This window comes from Nerophis lumbriciformis, linkage group LG18 (genome assembly GCF_033978685.3).
Source record: "Nerophis lumbriciformis linkage group LG18, RoL_Nlum_v2.1, whole genome shotgun sequence".
NCBI classification, from domain to species: Eukaryota; Metazoa; Chordata; class Actinopteri; order Syngnathiformes; family Syngnathidae; genus Nerophis; species Nerophis lumbriciformis.
Window position 1 is genome coordinate 24,502,501 of NC_084565.2, and position 22,500 is coordinate 24,525,000.

Below are 22,500 nucleotides of genomic sequence, written 5' to 3' on the forward strand. Positions count from 1 at the left end.
AAATGTGTCCACTAGATGTCGCAATAGCAATTATTTGTATTTTTGTAGATGATGCTACATATGTAAAAAAAAAAAAAAATCAACCACATGATGTTCTTTCTTTTCTTTCTTTAGTTTATTTCGAACATGAACACACTTACATCATAATACATCACACAATTTCATATCATTTCATTTTACATCATGCCCGAAAAGGAGTAGGAAGAAGCAAAGCTTATTTAATCCTACCCCTTTCCCACTTCAAAGCGTTTACAAATATATACAATCATTTACTGACCTTTTTATATAATAAAATAACATCTATGAATTAGTATACAACAGTTTTGTAATATGTAATTAATTAATTAATTCAGTCATTATTAACATACTGAGATGAAGAATATCTTATTTTCAATAAGGTTGAAAGTATTTCTCATAATTCTTCTTTTTTGTACTCTGTAAGCACTATTATTTTGAACAACCTCTTAAACTGGATCATATCAGTACAATTTTTAACTTCTTTACTTAATCCATTCCATAATTTAATTCCACATACTGATATGCTAAAAGTTCTAAGTGTTGTACGTGCATATAAATGTTTTAAATTATTTTTTCCTCTAAGGTTATATTTCTCCTCTTTAGTTGAGAAGAATTGTTGTACATTCTTTGGTAGCAGGTTATAGTTTGCTTTGTCCATCATTTTAGCTGTTTGCAATTTTACCAAATCACCGAACTTTAATATTTCTGACTTAATAAATAAAGGGTTTGTGTGTTCTCTATATCCAACATTATGTATTATTCTAACTGATCCGGTTAGCGAATGTAGCGCACATTTGTAGTTATTTCCCCATATTTCTGCACAATAACTCAGATATGGTAACACTAGCGAGCAGTAGAGAATATGTAGTGATATTTGGGCCCAGGACATATTTTGCTTTATTCATTATTGAAATGTTTTTTGCCACCTTATGTTGTATGTTTTGTATATGAGATTTCCAGTTCATTTGATCATCTATTAATACTCCCAAAAATCTAGTTTCTTTTACCCTTTCTATGTCTACTCTGTCTATTTGTATTTGTGTATGATGCTCTTTTCTACTATTACCAAATAGCATCATTTTAGTTTTACTGAGATTCAAAGATAGTCTGTTTTTGTCAAACCATCTTTTTAATTTGTTCATTTCTTCTGTTTTTATTTGTATTATCTTCTGTGTGTTCTCTCCTGAACAGAAAGCAGTTGTGTCGTCCGCAAATAAAACCAACTTTAAGTCCTTCGTAACCTTACAAATGTCGTTTATATAAAGATTGAACAATCTTGGTCCCAGTATTGATCCCTGGGGTACACCACAGGATATATGTAGCCGTGTTGACATATTTTCACCCATCTTCACATATTGCTTCCTGTTGGTTAAATAACTTCTTACCCAATTCAATACCAAACCTCTGATGCCATATATTAATAATAATATAATATATTAATATTAATTGTCAAATGCATTTGTTAAGTCCATGAATACTGCGGCCGCATATTCTTTACCATCTTAGTGCACCAGTCGAGGAAAATAATCAAACTCCATAAATAACATACTGTAATTTGATTTTTATATATATATTTTTTCTTGATAGATTGAAAATGAACACCAATGAGTTGACTGACTGAACATTATCACATAATTTATTCAGAAAGTATAAATAACGACAAAAAAAAAAGATAGAATACTATTAAACGCAACATGTAAGTGTAAAAAAAAAAAAAACCCAACAACATTGTGATTTGTACATTTTCTTGTTCTATTTTTAAACAAAGAAAACAATCGGAAGTTGTCTTTATTTTTAAGTTATCGTGCCGTGATTTTACCAGTCCGGCCCACTTGGGAGTAGATATTTCTCCATGTGCCCCCCCCCCGATCTAGAATGAGTTCGACACACCTGCTTTAGGTAAATAATTTCAGCTAAAAAAAACAAAAACCCTTACAGTACTGGATAAAAATACTTTTTGCAATAAATGTAATTTTTACAGGACATTTTGCACTTTAAGAGCATAATACTACCACCACTGTGCTTGACTGGAGGAATGGTGTTCCTGGGATTAAAGGCTTCACCTTTTCTCCTCCAAACATAATGCTGGGTATTGTGGCCAAACAGCTCAATTTTCGTTTCATCTGACCACAGAACTGTCCTCCAGAAGGTCTTATCTCTGTCCATGTGATTTTGATATTATTTTTTTTATTTTGATAGATTGAAAATGAACACCATTGAGGTGACTGATGAACATTATCACATAATTTATTCAGAAAGTATAAATAACGACAAAAAAAAAGATAGAATACTATTAAACGCAACATGTAAGTGTAAAAAAAAAAAAACCAACACCATTGTGATTTGTACATTTTCTTGTTCTATTTTTAAACAAAGAAAACAATCGGAATTTGTCTTTATTTTCAAGTTATCGTGCCGTGATTTTACCAGTCCGGCCCACTTGGGAGTAGATATTTCTCCATGTGGCCCCCCCGATCTAGAATGAGTTCGACACACCTGCTTTAGGTAAATAATTTCAGCTAAAAAAAAAAAAAAAAACCTTACAGTACTGGATAAAAAATACTTTTTGCAATAAATGTAATTTTCACAGAACATTTTGCACTTTAAGTCTGTCGATTTATTTTTCACTGCGGTAATTTTCTTTGTGGAATAAAGTAGAACCATTAATTTCTCAATACTTTTTGTTCATTTTGGTGTAATTGAATTTAGTATGCCAGGTTTTAAGAATGAGTTCAAATCAAGTTGTGGACTCAACGTCATATTGAAACGTGTGCAATAATCCTTTGATTAGTCGACTAATCGAAAAATAATCGCTGACTCGTCGACTATTAAGATATTCATTAGTTGCAGCCCTATCTGCTACAGAGAGAAGGGGATTCATATAGTCCCATGCTCAAGGTTTACCTGACACATGAAACGTGATGAACGGCGTCTGTGGCTATATAAAATGGTGCTTTCCATCATTTCCAGCAGACTTCATTGCAAAATGATTAAACCATTTGAATCTCTTCCCTGCTATATTATCAAACTCGATATACATGAACACTATTTATGCATTGTAAGTACAATAGTAAGGACATATTGTACATTTATTGTCATGTGAGTATGGAATAATTGAACGGTTTGTGGTAAAAAGCGTGCTAAGACGTGTTTGTTTTGAATGCAGTTTGTCAAATTGGTGTCCCGCAAACATGACATACTGCAGCTCTTTTATTGGCACGTGCTTCCATACTTATTGTCTCGTAACATACATCCACGTGTCCTTAAGTGCCATTTAATTATTTACTTGTTCGTTGCAGAACATGGAATAAGCACGGATGTTCTTTTAGTCATAATGACTTTTTTGGTACACCAAGACGTGCTATTTTGGTGCCGCAATTTATTCCATATGAATAAAACATACATAGAACCAGATTTGTTCTCTCGTAAGTCAAGTCAATGAATATTGAAATACTGTTTCCATGACAATAAAATGTAAGAGGAGGTTCAAGCAACAAAGTGGTTTATTTTTGAAGCGAGAGAAAAAGGGGCTTCAAACAGCCGCTTGGCAAAAATAAATATGTTCAAAGTTTCTAAGTTATAACTTTTAACTAGAGATGTCCGATAATGGCTTTTTTGCCGATATCCCGATATTGTCCAACTCTTAACTATCGATTCCGATATATACAGTTGTGGAATTAACACATTATTATGCCTAATTTTGTTGTGATGCGCCAGTGGATGCATTAAACAATGTAACAAGGTTTTCCAAAATAAATCAACAATTCACAAAGTGCATTATTTGTTTTAACATGCCTCAAAACACCTGCTTGGAATTTGGGAAATGCATGAGGAGGTTGAGGTGGGCGGTGTGTGTGTGTGTGTGTGTGTGTGTGTGTGGGGGGGGGGGAGTAACAAGGGGTGTATTTTGTAGAGTCCCGGAAGAGTTAGTGCTGCATGGGATTCTGGGTATTTGTTCTGTTGTGTTTATGTTGTGTTACGGTGCGGATGTTCTCCTGAAATGTGTTGTCATTCTTGTTTGGTGTGGGTTCACAGTGTGGCGCATATTTGCAACCCTGTTAAAGTTGTTTACACGGCCACCCTCAGTGTGACCTGTATGGCTGTTGATCAAGTATGCCTTGCATTCACTTGTGTGTGTGAAAAGTCGTAGGTATTATGTGATTGGACCGACATGCAAAGGCAGTGCCTTTAAGGTTTATTGGCGCTCTGTACTTCTCCCTACGTCCGTGTACACAGCGGTGTTTTAAAAAGTAATACATTTTACTTTTTAAAACCGATACCGATAATTTCTGATATTACATTTTAAAGCATTTATCGGCCGATAATATCGGCAGTCCGCTATTATCGGACATCTCTACTTTTAACTATGTCTAAAAATGAAATGGATCGATCAGGGAAGTGTTGCATTGGACTTCAGACTGTAGAGACGCAGCAGCTTGAGAAAAATAAGGGGCAAAAGTATTTTCAAACATGCTAAGCAAACTTTAGCTATATAAGAGGCAAAATTAGCTGAGTGGAGTGTTGGAAAACAGGGTACGGCAGCTTGATACAAATAATAAAAAAAACATTTTCAAAAACTTAAATGAAAGTTATAAAGACAAACATTAAAGCCAGATGTTAAAGCCAAAATGTATCTTCAAAAAAAAAAATGTAATAGAAATATTGCCAGAAGACTTAAAGAGGAGCACAACCGCTAAATAAAAATTAGGAGCAATATTTTGTAACTTTCCAATCTTTAGATATGTTAAAGCAGGGGTCCCCGAATACAGCCCGCGGGAAGTCTCAAGTTTATTTTTTTATGTGTGCTACCACTTCCATTTTAACTACCTCTCTTTGTTTATAATGTCTATTTTCTGCTAAATCTACTCTCTATTTTATACTACACTTTTTTTTTTTTTTTTTGCTGCAGCTGTTACATATACTGTAATACCATGTCCAACTCATTTTAGCTCTGCGGACTATTAAAATAATGGCATTAAAAATAATAATAAAATAAAGACAACTTCAGATTGTTTTCTTTGTCTTACTTTGGCCAAAAATAGAACAAACACATTCTGAAAATATTACAATAAAAGTAAAGAAAAAAAATACCCGGCAGCGGTAAAGTTTAGATCAGTGGTCCCCAAACTACCTCCCGTGGGCCGTTTACGGCCCGCCAGCGTCCAAAATCCGGCCCATGGTAAGTCTCAAGTTTTTTTTTTTAACTTGTCCTTTCTAATCTATTTTCTACCGCTTGTTAATCTCGGTGTCTCCTAGCCACTCAGGCAAATCATATTGTCTAAAAATGCATTTCCCCATCGATAACGTGACATCATCGCGCCGCGCTCTTTTAGTCAGTGTGTGAGTATATATACAGTCGTGGTCAAAAGTTTACATACACTTGTAAAGAACACAATGTCATGGCTGTCTTGAGTTTCCAATCATTTCTACAACTTTTTGTGAAAGAGTGATTGTAGCACATATTTGTCACAAAAAACATTCATGAAGTTTGGTTCTTTTATGAATTTATTATGGGTCTACTGAAAATGTGTCCAAATCTGCTGGGTCAAAAGTATACATACAGCAATGTTAATATTTGGTTACATGTCCCTTGGCAAGTTTCACTGCAATAAGGCGCTTTTGGTAGCCATCCACAAACTTATGGTTGAATTTTTGACCACTTCTCTTGACAAAATTGGTGCAGTTCAGCTAAATGTGTTGGTTTTCTGACATGGACTTGTTTCTTCAGCATTGTCCACATGTTCTCAATGGGGTTTAAGTCAGAACCTTAATTCTAGCCTGATTTAGCCATTCCTTTACCACTTTTGACGTGTGTTTGGGGTCATTGTCCCGTTGGAACACCCAAGACCCAACCTCCGGGCTGATGATTTTAGGTTGTCCTGAAGAACATGGAGGCAATCCTCCTTTTTCATTGTCCTATTTACTCTCTGTAAAGCACCAGTTCCATTGGCAGCAAAACAGGCCCAGAGCATAATTCTACCACCACCATGCTTGACGGTAGGCATGGTGTTCCTGGGATTAAAGGCCTCACCTTTTCTCCTCCAAACATATTGCTGGGTATTGTGACCAAACAGCTCAATTTTTGTTTCATCTGACCACGGAACTTTCCTCCAGAAGGTCTTATCTTCGTCCATGTGATGTCAGATGAAACAAAAAAAGAACCAAACTTCATGAATGTTTTTTGTGACCAACAAATATGTGCTCTAATCACTCTATCACAAAAAAATAAGAGTTGTAGAAATTATTGGAAACTCAAGACAGCCATGACATTATGTTCTTTACAAGTGTATGTACATTTTTTACCATGACTGTGTGTGTATGTATATGTATGTGTATATATATATATACATATATATATATATATATATATATATATATATATATATATACACACACACACACACACACACACACACACACAGCCCGGCCCCCGGCCAATTTTGTTTAACCCAGTCAAAAAGTTTGGGGACCCCTGTGTTAAAGCTATGGATTGACTTTTAAATGGAGTCTTGTGGGGAAGGAGTGTGGCTAGTGGATTCATTCAAGGGAGATGCAGCAGCTTGAGAAAGATCATAATAAAATGTTTCCAGCTAAACAAATTTCCGCTATGTTAAAAGTAAAGTGGATCAAGTTGACCTGGGTTGTGTTGCCATGAGCAGACCGTATTAGAGGTGCAAATTCTTAAAAAAAAACAAGAAAAAAACAAACAACTTTAACTATGTTCAAGGTAAAACTGATTTATCAGGCAAGTGCTGGGCAGGTGCAGATCAGGAAAATAAATTGTGCAAATATTTTTTCATTCCTGCTAAGATAAATGGCGCCAAAATGTATCCATACATAGAGTGTGTGGGTGGACTTCACAGGATGCACAGCAGTTTGTCTAAAACAAGGGACAAACGTTTGGAAAACCTGCTAAGCTGACTTTAGCTGTGTTTAAAGTGAAAATGTGTCTGTTTTTAAACAGACACATTTCCTCTGGGACTATTTTTGTGTGCGTGCACATGTTTACGTGCACGAGACAGCTGTGAATGACAAGCCTGAATGACACTTTTTTCTTCAAGCCGATGAGCAATTTTTATAAATATAATTAGTAATAGTGAAAAATACAGACATTTAAAAAAAAAAAAAGGTTCTGTTAAACCGCTAATGGTAACATAAGCAAGCCGGTGGTGTTCTTGTTATATTTTTTTTGCTTTTGAAATGTAACTTTTTAGCAGCAGAAAGACTCACAGCAGACAATCTTTCAGGTTCACTGCTCGGAGGTCTAAACGGGTCACGGGGTGTCTTCTTTTTTTTTCTTTTTTCTTTCTTCTCCTTCATCACTTTCAGATGTATTTTTACCTCCACTCGTCGGCAGACATGTGACACAGGCGTCCTGTAAAAGTGTGCTCACCGCGTCTCGTTTTCCTCCGTGTCTTCCTCAGTACAAACAAGTGGAGCAGTACATGTCCTTCCACAAGCTGCCTGCAGACTTCCGCCAGAAGATCCACGACTACTATGAGCACAGATACCAGGGCAAGATGTTTGATGAGGAGAGCATCCTGGAGGAGCTTAATGAGCCTCTGCGAGAGGTACTAACGCACGCACGCACACACACACACACACACACGCACGCACACGCACACACACATATATTCTTGTATTTGTTACCTTCTTGAGACCTCCAAATAATGCCTACCTCTTTAGGACCACCCTTACTAGATATATAAAGATGTGTATTTACAACAATAATAATATATACATACTATGCAAACATAAAAAAGGCTGTGGTGAAAAATTAGTTGGAATTTCAGAAGAAAAAGGTCACAATTTCACGAGAAAAACTTCAAATTTTGGCAGTATTATAATAAAAGTCATCATTTTACTCAATGCAAGTCAAAATTTTACAAGAAAAACTGAACATTTGTGCAATATTATGATACAAGTTTTAATTTTGCTCAATAACAGTCGCAATTTTACAAGAAAAGCCTAACGTTTTGGCAATTTCATGAAAAGAGTCGTAATTTTACTCGACAAAAGTCACAATTTTATAAGAAAACTTTAACATTTTGGCAATATAATAATAATAATGGGAATTTTACTTGGCAAAATTATGACAAATGTCATAATTTTACTCAAAAAAGGTCACTATTTTAACCAAAAAAATTGGCATTATTGTGATAAAAGTCAGAATTTTATATGTCACATTTGAATTGATTACACACACTTGTTATTACATATGTTGGCCAGAGGGGGAGGACTTCAAATTGTTACACTCACTTGTTATTTCATATGTTGACCAGAGGGGGAGCACTTTTAAAACCGACACACAGTCAATTTGAAAAATCCCTCGTTTTTGGGACAACCCTAATTTTGATAGATTTCACCACCAGGGGTGCAAATGTCCTAACTTATTCACCGGTCCTCATATGGAAGGTACTTTTCCTTGTTTATGTCTCAAGAAGGGTAGAAATACAAGAACACAAACGCATGCGCGCGCGCACACACACACACACACACACACACACACGCACACACACATTCTTGTATTTGTTACCTTCTTGAGACCTCCGAATAATGCCTACCTCTTTAGGACCACCCTTACTAGATATATAAAGATGTGTATTTACAACAATAATAATATATACATACTATGCAAACATAAAAAAGGTTGTGGTGAAAAATTAGTTGGAATTTCAGAAGAAAAAGGTCACAATTTCACGAGAAAAACTTCAAATTTTGGCAGTATTATAACAAAAGTCGTCATTTTACTCGACGCAAGTCAAAATTTTACAAGAAAAACTGAACATTTGTGCAATATTATGATAAAAGTTGTAATTTTGCTCAATAACAGTCGCAAGAAAAGCCTAACGTTTTGGCAATTTCATGAAAAGAGTAGTAATTTTACGCGACAAAAGTCACAATCTTATAAGAAAACTTTAACATGTTGGCAATATAATAATAATAATCGGAATTTTACTTGGCAAAATTATGACATGTCATAATTTTACTCAAATGTTACTATTTTAACCAAAAAATTGGCATTATTGTGATAAAAGTCAGAATTTTATATGACAAATGTCACCATTTTGCATTAAAAAGTAGTACTTTTACGAGAGAATATTGCAATATTACAGAAACAGAAAGAATATGAGAATTTGTTCCCAATTTTATAAGAAAAAAGTCGACACATTGTGAGAAAAAAAAATGCTTTTAGTTCATTTATTATTATGTTATTTTTTTATTTACTTCAAGTTATTACAGTATGTCTCTATATACATATTTATTTGTTTATTCATTTTGGCCAAAGGGGGCACATTTAAATTTCTTACACACTCTTGTTATTACATATGTTGGCCAGAAGGGGAGCACTTCAAATTTTTACACTAATTTTTTATTTCATATGTTGACCAGAGGGGGAGCACTTTTAAAACCGACACACAGTCAATTTGAAAAATCCCTCCTTTTTGGGACCACCCTAGTTTTGATAGATTTCACCACCAGGGGTGCAAATGTCCTAACTTGTTCACCGGTCCTCATATGGAAGGTACTTTTCCTTGTTTGTCTCAAGAAGGGTAGAAATGCAAGAACACAAACACAAACACAAACACACACACACACACACACACACACACACACACACACACACACACACACACACACACACACACACACACACACACACACACAGACATTCTTGTATTTGTTACCTTCTTGAGACCTCCGAATAATGCCTACCTCTTTAGGACCACCCTTACTAGATATATAAAGATGTGTATTTACAACAATAATAATATATACATACTATGCAGACATAAAAAAGGTTGTGGTGAAAAATTAGTTGGAATTTCAGAAGAAAAAGGTCACAATTTCACGAGAAAAACTTCAAATTTTGGCAGTATTATAATAAAAGTCGTCATTTTACTCGACGCAAGTCAAACTTTTACAAGAAAAACTGAACATTTGTGCAATATTATGATAAAAGTTGTAATTTTGCTCAAAAACAATTGCAATTTTACAAGAAAAGCCTAACGTTTTGGCAATTTCATGAAAAGAGTCGTAATTTTACTCGACAAAAGTCACAATTTTATAAGAACATTTTTACATTTTGGCAATATAATGATAATAATGGGAATTTTACTTGGCAAAATTATGACAAATGTCATAATTTTACTCAAAAAAGGTCACTATTTTAACCAAAAAAATTGTGATAAAAGTCAGAATTTTATATGACAAATGTCACCATTTTACATTAAAAAGTAATGCTTTTACGAGAGAATATTGCAATATTACAGAAACAGAAAGAATTTGATAAATTGTTCCCAATTTTATAAGAAAAAAGTCGACACATTGAGGAAAAAAACTGCTTTTAGTTCATTTATTATGTTATTTTTTTATTTACTTCGAGTTATTACAGTACGTCTCGATATACATTTTTGTTTTTATTCATTTTGGCCGAAGGGGGCACATTTCAATTTCTTACACACACTTATTACATATGTTGGCCAGAGGGGGAGCACTTCAAATTTTTACACTCACTTGTTATTTCATATGTTAACCAGAGGGGGAGCTCTTCAAATTTTTACACTCACTTGTTATTTCATATGTTGACCAGAAGGGGAGCACTTTTAAAACCGACACAAAGTCAATTTGAAAACTCCCTCCTTTTTGATACCACCCTAATTTTGATAGACTTCACCACCAGGGGTACAAATGAGACATTCTCTATTAGATGCAATGGTTTTCCGTATTGGGACCATGATTTATGTCCTAACTTGTTCACCGATCCTCATATGGAAGGTACTTTTCCTTGTTGATGTCTCAAGAAGGGTAGAAATACAAGAACACACAGACGCACACACAAACACAAACACACAAATTAATGTATTTGTCACCTTCTTGAGACCTCAGAATAATGTCCACCTCTTTAGGACCACCCTTTCTAGATATATAAAGATGTGTATTTACAACATTAATAATATATACATACTATGCAAACATAAAAAAGCTTGTTGTGAAAAATGAGTTGGAATTTCGCAAGAAAAAGGTCACAATTTCAAGAGAAAAACTTCACATTTTGGCAGTATTATAATAAAAGGCGTCATTTTACTCGACGCAAGTCAAAATTTTACAAGAAAAACTGAACATTTGTGCAATATTATGATAAAAGTTGTAATTTTGCTCAATAACAGTCGCAATTTGCCAAAGAAAAGCCTAAAGTTTTGGCAATTTCATGAAAAGAGTCGTAATTTTACTCGACAAGCCACAATTTTAGAAGAAAACTTTAACATTTTGGCAATAGTGTAATAATAATCGGAATTTTACTTGGCAAAATTATGACAAATGTCATAATTTTACTCAAATGTCACTATTTTAACCAAAACAAAATGGCATTATTGTGATAAAAGTCAGAATGTTATATGACAAATGTCATCTTTTTGCATTAAAAAGTAATACTTTTACGAGAGAATATTGCAATATTACAGAAACAGAATATGAGAAATTGTTCCCAATTTTATAAGAAAAAAGTCGACACATTGTGAGAAAAAAAACTGCCTATAGTTCATTTATTATTATGTTATTTGTTTTATTTACTTTATTACAGCATGTCTCTATATAATTATTATTTTTTTAATTCATTTTGGCCAAAGGGGACATTTCAATTTCTTACACACTCTTGTTATTACATATGTTGGCCAGAGGGGGAGCACTTCAAATTTTTACACTCACTTGTTATTTCATATGTTGACCAGAGGGGGAGCACTTCAAATTTTTTACACTCACTTGTTATTTCATATGTTGACCAAAGAGAGCACTTTTAAAACCGACACACAGTCGATTTGAAAAATTCCTCCTTTTTGGGACCACCCTAATTTTGATAGGTTTAGGTCCTAACTTGTTCACTTGTCCTCATATGGAAGGTATTTTTCCTTGTTTATGTCTCAAGAAGGGTAGAAATACAAGAACACACACACAAATTATTGTATTTGTTACCTTCTTGAGACCTCCAAATAATGCCTACCTCTTTAGGACCACCCTTTCTAGATATATAAAGATTTGTATTTACAACATGAATAATATATACAAACTATGCAAATATAAAAACGCTTGTTGTGAAAAATGAGTTGGAATTTCACAAGAAAAAGGTCTCAATTTCACAAGAAAAACTTAGAATTTTGGCAGTATTATAATAAAAGTCGTACTTTTACTCAACAAATGTCAAAAGTTTACAAGAAAAACTGAACACTTGTGCAATATTATGAAAAGACTCATAATTTTACTTGACAAAAGTCACAATTTTATAAAAACACTTTAAAATGTTGGCAATATTATAATAATAATCAGAAATGTACTCATAATTTTACTCCAAAAATGTCACTCTTTTACAAGAACAACAAAAAAATTGGCAATATTGCGATACATGTCAGAATTTCATTTTACTTTAAAAAGTAATAATTTTACATAAAAAAGTAATAATTTTACGAGAAAATATTGCAATATTACAGAAACAGAAAGAATATGAGAAATTGTTCTCAATTTTATAAGAAATAAGTCTTATTGGTAATTGGTTTTTAATCTTCATTTACTTCGTTATTACAGTATGTCTCGGTATACATATTTATGTTATTGTTTTTAATAATTTTGGCCAAAGGGGACGCATTTCAATTTCTTACACACACTTGTTATTTCATATGTTGACCAGAGGGGGAGCACTTTTAAAACTGACACACAGTCAATTTGAAAAATCCCTCCTTTTTGGGACCACCCTAATTTTGATGGATTTCACCACCAGGGGTGCAAATGAGACATTCTCTATTAGATGCAATGGTTTTCCGTATTGGGACCATGATTTCGGTCCTAACTTGTTCACCGGTCCTCATATGGAAGGTACTTTTCCTTGTGGATGTTTCAAGAAGGGTATAATACAAGAACTCACACACACGCGCACACACACACACACACACACACACACACACACACACACACACACACACACACACACCCACACACACACACACACACACACACACACACACCCACACCCACACCCACACACACACACACACTGCAAGTCATTATAATGTGCAGTCTTTTGATGCTGGCAAGCTGCCTAAATTTTTATTATCTATTTACACCTACTGTCACTGCATGTGTTGATTATGTCTACAATAATTAGGGTAGCACTTTTAAAGGAGTTCGAGATTCATGGGTTATTTTTTTTAAACCTTAAAATAGAAACTGCTTTTGTCTCACTGGACATAATAAGCTTCAGATGGTAAATAGTAAATAAATGAGCAGCATACAAGCTGTCTTATGTAAACACACTTTCTAATTACAGTATGTATTTTTTTGTTATAAATATGTTTGTTTAGACATGTTTTGAGTTCAAGGAATTCATTAAACACCCAGTAAAATTCTGCACTTTGAGAATATGTATTAAGGACACATTAAAAAAGGGAAACAAAATACTGCAGTGTACATGTACTGCTGCGAGAAATTCAAAAAATAACGAGGAAAATGGTAATTTTACGAGAAAAATTACCTTAACGAGCATTAAGTTGTCATGTAATTTTATGAGGAAAAGGCAGTTTTGGTCGATTAAAGCTGTAAATTAATGAGAATAAAGTTGCAGCATAACTGAAAAAGTCTGATTTAGTTTGATGAAGAGAGGTTGCAAATTTGTTATATTTTCCTACATTCTTTGCTGAATTTTTTGAGAATAAATATAATAAAATTGTGAATATTTTTGTATGAAAAAAATATGTATGTTGTGAATTATACAAATATGTGAAAAACATTTTTTTTTACGTCAAATTTATTAAGCTTTAATACAGTATCTAGATGGAAAATAACTCTTAATGTTATATGCTGATATTATAAACAATAATAATTTATTAAGAAAAACAAGTATTTTTTTAGAATAGATACCTGTATATAATAAAATATGTAATGTTGTGAATTATACAAATATGTGACAATAGACAATTTTACGTCAAATTTATGAAGCTTTAATACAGTATCAAGATGGGAAATAACTCTTAATTGTATATGCTAATATTATAAACAATAATTTAATTTTATAAAGTCAACATTTGAATAATAAAATACAATGGAAAAAACTTTTTTTAAATAAATTAATAGAATAAAATTGTGAATAATTTTGTATGAAAAAAGATGTAATTTTGTAAACTATAAAAAATATGTGAAAAAAGACAATTTTACGTTATACGGATTTATGAATACATTTGTATATTATACAGCATCTAGATGGAAAATAACTCTTAATGTTATATGCTGATATCATAAACAATACTGATTTAATAAGAACAAAAAGTCAACATTTGAATAATAAAATACTGTGGAAAAAACTTGTGAAAATATTTTTTATATAATAAAATTGTGAATAATATTGTATGAAAAAAATATGTAATTTTGTGTATTATAAAAAAATGTGTGAAAAAATAACATTTTACATTGTACGGATTCATGAATACATTTGTATATTATACAGTATCTAGATGGAAAATAACTCTTCATGTTATATGCTGATAACTTTTGAATAATAAAATAGTGTGGAAAAAACTTGTAATTTTGTGTATTATATAAAAATGTGAAAAAAGACAATATTACGTTATACGGATTTATGAAACTTTAATACAGTATCTAGATGGACAATAACTCTTAATTTGATATGCTAATATTATAAACAATAATTATTTTATTTTAAGAAAGTCAACATTTTAATAATAAAATACTATGGAAAAAACATTTTAAAAAAAATGTATAGAATAAAATTGTGAATATTTTTGTATGAACAAAAGATGTAATTTTGTGAATTATAAAAAATATGTGAAAAAATAACATTTTACGTTATACGGATTTATGAAGCTTTAATACATTATCTAGATGGACAATAACTCTTAATTTGATTTGCTAATATTATAAACAATAATAATTTAATTTTTAAAAGTCAACATTTGAATAATAAAATACTATAGAAAAAACTTGTTTTAAATAAATTCATAGAATAAAATTGTGAATATTTGTGTATGAAAAAAAGATGTAATTTTGTGAATTATAAAAAAAATGTGAAAAAAGAAAATTTTACATTATACAGATTTATGAAGCTTTAATACAGTATCTAGATAGACAATAACTCTTAATGTTATATGCTAATATGATAAACAATAATAATTTAGTAAGAAAAATAGTCAACATTTGAATAATAAAATACTATGGAAAAAATGTTTTTTAAATACATTTATACAATACAATTGTGAATATTTTTGTATGAAATTTTTTTGTAATTTTGTGAATTATAAAAAACGTGAAGAAACACAATTTTACGTTATACGGGTTTATAAAGCTTTAATACAGTATCTAGATGGACAATAACTCTTAATTGTATATGCTAATATTATAAACAATAATAATTTAATTAAAAAAAGTCAACATTTGAATAATAAAATACTATGGAAAACATTTTTTTTTTCTAAATTTATAGAAAAAAAGCCCCAATTTGACATAAATAAAGTAATGTAATGGAAATATACAATTGTAATATTGTACGTTGTATTATGATGAGGAAGATGTATTTATATTCAGAATAAAGTTGTAATATTTCAAGAAAAAAGTATGGATTTTATGAAAGGTTGTAACTTTAAAAAGTCAAAGCCCAAAAAGTTACCTAATTTGATGAGGATAAATATTGCAAGAAAACGGTATAGCTTGGTTGGTACAACGGCCGTGCCAGCAACTTGAGGGTTCCAGGTTCGATCCCCGCTTCCGCCATCCTAGTCCCTGCCGTTATGTCCTTGGGCAAGACACTTTACCCACCTGCTCCCAGTGCCACCCACACTGGTTTAAATGTAACTTAGATATTGGGTTTCACTATGTAAAGCGCTTTGAGTCACTAGAGAAAAGCGCTATATAAATATAATTCACTTCACTACTATAAGGAAACAGCAGTTATAACCTTACATTATAATATTAGAAGAAAAAGTGAGATGTTTATGTGCATGAAGTTGTAATTTAAGTTCTACTCACGATCAAATGACGTCGCCAGGAAATTGTCAACTTCAACTGCCGCAAGCTGGTGGCGACCATGCCGCTGTTCGCCAACGCCGACCCCAACTTTGTGACGGCCATGCTGACCAAGCTGAGGTTTGAGGTCTTCCAGCCGAGCGACTACATCGTGCGAGAGGGCACCATTGGCAAGAAGATGTACTTCATCCAGCATGGCGCGGTCACCGTGCTGACCAAAGGCAGCGTGGGCATGAAGCTGATTGACGGCTCCTACTTCGGAGGTAGAGGATGGTTACAGCTGATGACTGATCGCCATGTTGGTCCAACAACGTGTTGGCTTTTTCTCACCATCTCTCCTGTGGTGTGGACAGAAATCTGTCTGCTGACCCGAGGCCGACGGACGGCCAGCGTGCGGTCGGACACCTACTGCCGCCTGTACTCGCTCTCTGTGGACAATTTCAATGAGGTCCTGGAGGAGTATCCCATGATGAGGCGGGCATTCGAGACCGTCGCCATCGACAGACTCGACAGGATAGGTGAGAATGTGAATATTTTCAAAAATACTACAAAACCCAAAACCAGTGAAGTTGGCACGTTGTGTAATTCGTAAATAAAAACAGAATACAATGATTTGCAAATCCTTTTCAACTTATATTCAATTGAATAGACTGCAAAGACAAGATATTTAATGTTCGAACTGAGAAACTTATTTTTTGTGTGCAAATAATCATTAACTTTGAATTTAATGCCAGCAACACATTGTAAGAAAGTTGGCACAGGGGCATTTTTACCACTGTGTTACATGGCCTTTCCTTTTAACAACACTCAGTAAACATTTGGGAACTGAGGAAACCACTTTTTGAAGCTTTTCAGGTGGAATTCTTTCCCATTCTTGCTTGATGTACAGCTTAAGTTGTTCAACAGTCCGGGGGTCTCCGTTGTGGTATTTTAGGCTTCATAATGCGCCACACATTTTCAATGGGAGACAGGTCTGGACTACAAGCAGGCCAGTCTAGTACCCGCACTCTTTTACTATGAAGTCACGCTGTTGTAACACGTGGCTTGGCATTGTCTTGCTGAAATAAGCAGGGGCGTCCATGATACCGTTGCTTGGATGGCAACATATGTTGTTCCAAAACCTGTATGTATCTTTCACAGATGTGTAAGTTACCCATGCCTTGGGCACTAATACACCCTCATACCGTCACAGATGCTGGCTTTTGAACTTTGCGCCTATAACAATCCAGATGGTTCTTTTCCTCTTTGGTCCGGAGGACACAACGTCCACAGTTTCCAAAAAAAAATTGAAATGTGGACTCGTCAGACCACAGAACACTTTTCCACTTTGCATCAGTCCATCTTAGATGAGCTCAGGCCCAGCGAAGCTTGCGACGTTTCTGGGTGTTGTTGATAAATGACTTTCACTTTGCATAGTAGAGTTTTAACTTGCACTTATGGCCAACTGTAGTTACTGACAGTGGGTTTCTGAAGTGTTCCCGAGCCCATGTAGTGATATTCTTTACACACTGATGTCGCTTTTTGATGTCACGGGCTTGTCGCTTATGTGCAGTGATTTCTCCAGATTCTCTGACCCTTTTGATATTACGGACCGTAGATGGTGAAATCCCTAAATTCCTTGCAACAGCTCGTTGAGAAATGTTGTTCTTAAACTGTTCGACAATTTTCTCACGCATTTGTTCACAAAGTGGTGACCCTCGCCCCATCCTTGTTTGTAAATGACTGAGCATTTCATGGAAGCTGCTTTTATACCCAATCATGGCACCCACCTGTTCCCAATTAGCCTGTTCACCTGTGGGATGTTCCAAATAAGTGCTTGACGAGCATTCCTCAACTTTCTCAGTCTTTTTTGCCACTTGTGCCAGCTTTTTTGAAACATGTTGCAGGCATCAAATTACAAATTACCTACATTTTTCTAAAAATAACGTTTTCCAGTTTGAACATTAAATATCTTGTTTTTGCGGTCTGTTCAATTGAATATAGGTTGAAAAGGATTTGCAAATCATTGTATTCTGTTTTTATTTACGATTTACACATTGTGCCAACTTCACTGGTTTCAGGGTTTGTACATGAATATTTTTCATAAAATAATTGAGATTAAATATAATGGTAAAGTTATCATTTTAGAATAACAAAATAATTGTATGACAAGAAAACACCATTTTACAAAAATAAAGAATGTTTTTAGTTTTTTACCTTGTTTTAGTTGAACAAAAGTTGTAATAACAGAAGAGCAAAAATAGAGAAAAAAGTAAAATCTATAAGAGAAAACAGTACAGTAGTACCTCAACTTATGAGTACAGTAATTGGTTCTGTGACACAGCTCCTAACTCAAAACACTTGTATCTTAAATCAACATCTCTCATTGGAATGAAATGAAATCCAATGAATTGGTGACTGACCCTTCAAAACAGCACGATTTTAACATGTAACACACCTTTAAAAAAAAACTAAACACTTTTAGATAAGAAATATGTTATAAATACAATATAATAGAATGTACTACAGTACCAATAAGTACAGTAGTTTGATGAAGTAATGCATGGATGTCAAACTCGTTTTCATTGAGGGCCACATCACAGTTATGCAGTGAGGGCCGCTTCTAACAGTGAAGAATGTATGAATTTGCCTCTGGATTTCTTTATTAATACATTGTTTTAAGTAGACTGTCGATTTTACAGTAAAAACTTTACATTTACAAAATTTTACTGTAAAATATAGTGTTTTTTAAATTTTTTACAACATTTTACGGTAAATGGATTTCTAAATAAAAACATTTTGGGGTGGGAGGGTTGCGGAAAAAGCTGGCAGCTTAGTTGCCAGAATTTTTGTGTTAAATTTACATAGTTTTTTTTACAACATTATATTGTGAATGGAAAAACAGTACAAGTTCCTTTTTTGTTCTGGCAACTTAGCTGCCAGTTTTTCCACCGTAAAAACAAATGTATCGTTTTTCTATTTACAGTAATACATGGAAAGAACAAGATTTTGCAGTAAAAATATGGCAGCTCAGTCAACAGAATTTTAACACTATTTTGTTTTAGTTGTGAAGAACACCGTAAAATGTATTGTCATATTTATTAATTTGATGGGTAATTTGCTGTAAAATCATAAGTCAAGCATGTATTTAAGTATTATTATTTTTTTTTTTTAGACAAAAAATGTTTGGAAAGTATGATAATATACTGTAATATTTGTTGCAATAATGGATACTATTATTATTATTATTATTCTAATTCATCTCAAAGGTGTTCTATCGGGTTCAGGTCAGGACTCTGTGCAGGCCAGTCAAGTTCATCCACACCAGACTCTGTCATCCATGTCTTTATGGACCTTGCTTTGTAAACTGGTGCACAGTCATGTTAGAAGAGGAAGGGGCCCGCTCAAAACTGTTCCCACAAGGTTGGGAGCATGGAATTGTCCAAAATGTTTTGGTATCCTGGAGCATTCAAAGTTCCTTTCACTGGAACTAAGGGGCCAAGCCCAACGCCTTCACACCATAATTCCTTCTCCACCAAAGTTACATTTTTTTCTTATAATTAAGCCAACAGTTGACTTTGCAATATTTAGAAGCGAGGAAATATCACGACTGGATTTGTTGCACAGGTGGCATCCTATGAAAGTTCCACGCTTGAAATCACTGAGTGCGGCCCATTCTTTCACAAATGTTTGTAGAGACAGTCTCCGTGCCTAAGTGGTTGATTTTATACACCTGTGGCTAGGCCAAATGATTAGGACACCTGATTCTTATCATTTGGATGGGTGGCCAAATACTTTTGGCAATATAGTAATAATAATAACAATAACTGGGATTTATATAGCGCTTTTCTAAGTACCCAAAGTCGCTTTACATGTAGAACCCATCATCATAGTGTAGCTGCAATATAATACATACAACTTTAGTACAGGTGGGTGACTCTGATTACCCCCAACATAAATATAATTTGTGTAATTTATAACACAATGTGTTCATACTGCTTACAGCCAAATTAGAGTTTTGTGTGAAAATGATGTCGTATGGATACTGTAGGTTTTTTTGAGTTAAGAGCTCTGTCACAGAACCAATTAAGCTCTTAAGTTGAGATACAACTGTCGTAGAATAAATCAATATACATTTTTTAGGTTGTAATTTTAAAATTGACTATTACAAAAAATTTTTTTAATTTAAAACCCAAAGATTTACTAGAATTTTATAAATTTACTGTTCAGTGGCCTTGTGGTTAGAGTGTCCGCCCTGAGACTGGAATGTCGTGAGTTCAAACCCCGGCCGAGTCATACCAAAGACTATAAAAATGGGACCCATTGCCTCCCTGCTTGGCACTCAGCATCAAAGGTTGGAATTGAGGGTTAAAATCACCAAAATGATTCCCGAGCGCGGCCACCGCTGCTGCTCACTGCTCCCCTCACCTCGACAGGGGGTGGAACAAGGGGATGGGTCAAATGCAGAGGTTAATTTCACCACACCTAGTGTGTGTGTGACTATCAGTGGTACTTTAACTTTAGAACTTTTAAAAGTACAGGAAAAAAAGTTATGGTAACACTTTAGTATGGGGAACATATTCACCATTAATTAGTTGCTTATTAACATGCAAATTAGTAACATATTGGCTCTTAATAAGTCATTATTAAGTACTTATTAATGCCTTATTCTGCATGGCCTTATTATGCAACCAGTAAGCCATTAACTAAGAGTTAACTAACCCTAACACGTATTGCTTATTAGTAACCATAACCTATTTATTTATATCTGCACCTTATTGCTCTTTTATCCTGCACTACAATGAGTAAAGTTCAGATTTGAATGACAATAAAAGGAAGTCTAAGTTTAACTCTAACCCTAACCCTTATATGTTCCCCTAGTGTCCAAATAACTCTAAATTAAGTCTTTGTTACTTTAATAAGCAACTAATTAATGGTGAATATGTTCCCCATACTAAAGTTTTACCAAGGTTATTTATTGCAATTGTTCACAAAAACAATATGGCAAAGGTAAAAAAAAAACACACATTTTTTTCTCAAGGTAGAAATACAAAATAATTTAAAGAATTTATGGTGTAACGCTGTACAGCAACAACATGATTCGATATTGAATTGTCAGTATTTTACGTTAAGAAAAGTCTTCTATTTTAACGAAGTGTCTTTAAAAAATAGGTCTTCCCTGATAGGAAGAAGACACTCGTAGTGTCTTCTTAATAGAAAAAAAAAACTAGGGATGTCCGATAATGGCTTTTTGCCAATATTCCGATATTGTCCAACTCTTTAATTACCGATACCGATATCATCCGATACTGATATATACAGTCGTGGAATTAACACATTATTATGCCTAATTTGGACAACCAGGTATGGTGAAGATAAGGTCCTTTTTTAAAAAATTAATAAAATAAAATAAATACATTAAAAACATTTTCTTGAATAAAAAAGAAAGTAAAACAATATAAAAACAGTTACATATAAACTAGTAATTAATGAAAATGAGTAAAATTAACTGTTAAAGGTTAGTACTATTAGTGGACCAATCATGTGTGCTTACGGACTGTATCCCTTGCAGACTGTATTGATATATAATGTAGGAACCAGAATATTAATAACAGAAAGAAACAACCCTTTTGTGTGAATGAGTGTAAATGGGGGAGGGAGGTTTTTGGGGTTGGTGCACTAATTGTAAGTGTATCTTGTGTTTTTTATGTTGATTTAATAAAAAAATAAAAATAAAAATACCGATAATAAAAAAAAAAAAAGCGATACCGATAATTTCCGATATTACATTTTAACGCTATTATCGGACATCTCTAAAAAAAAACCCTCCCAGTCATTCACGAGATGAAATGAAGCATACGGAAGCGCGGCGCCAGCTGACAGCTGTGATGAATAAGCGTGACGATGTGTGCGATGAAGGACGCGTGAAGACTTAGACATGGATCTTGCTGAGTTTGTTTGGAGTTTGTAGCAGGAAAAACGGTCATGTTTGCTCACAACGGTGACCCCTTTCTTCACATATTTACCAAAAATGATTATTCACTCGCCTCCCATCTGTTGCCATAGCAGCCACATTCCACACGTGAGCAGCAGCCGGTCAGTTGGCATATTTAGACGCTAATCAACCAAATGCACTTTGTGAAAGATAATCATTTACTGTGCATGCTATTGTGTTAGGCATTTGGGGGGGGTGGGAATGGTCTAGATCAAACAGATGTGCTGAGAATACAAAATATGACAAATATCGACACAATCAATCGATGCATCCCACCATAAATTAATGTGACCAAACCCATGTCTCCGCCATTCTTCTAAGTGTTCAATCCTTAAAGTTTGCACCGTGACTATGGATGCTTATTAAGAATTCATACACACGCGCATGCCTCTCACGTGCTTTGTTCCCTTAACCTCGGAACCTCGCCGTGTCCAACCTTTATGACACACTTACCCTCATGCACACTTGCGATAACGGTATAATTA

General features: G+C 33.9%; 1 protein-coding gene across 2 annotated transcripts in view; it reads left to right on the plus strand.

Annotated features, from left to right (window-relative positions):
* Positions 1-22,500, plus strand: part of LOC133617717 (potassium/sodium hyperpolarization-activated cyclic nucleotide-gated channel 2-like) — a 133,449-nt gene that overhangs the window by 103,196 nt on the left and 7,753 nt on the right. Inside the window, exons 6-8 of one of the 2 annotated variants that reach the window (XM_061977882.1) lie at positions 7,443-7,589; positions 16,064-16,304; positions 16,395-16,559. In XM_061977882.1, the coding sequence (XP_061833866.1) occupies positions 7,443-7,589; positions 16,064-16,304; positions 16,395-16,559 (553 nt within the window). Of the gene's footprint in view, positions 1-7,442; positions 7,590-16,063; positions 16,560-22,500 lie in introns of both variants that reach the window. The other variant, XM_061977881.1, reaches the window with a different exon arrangement.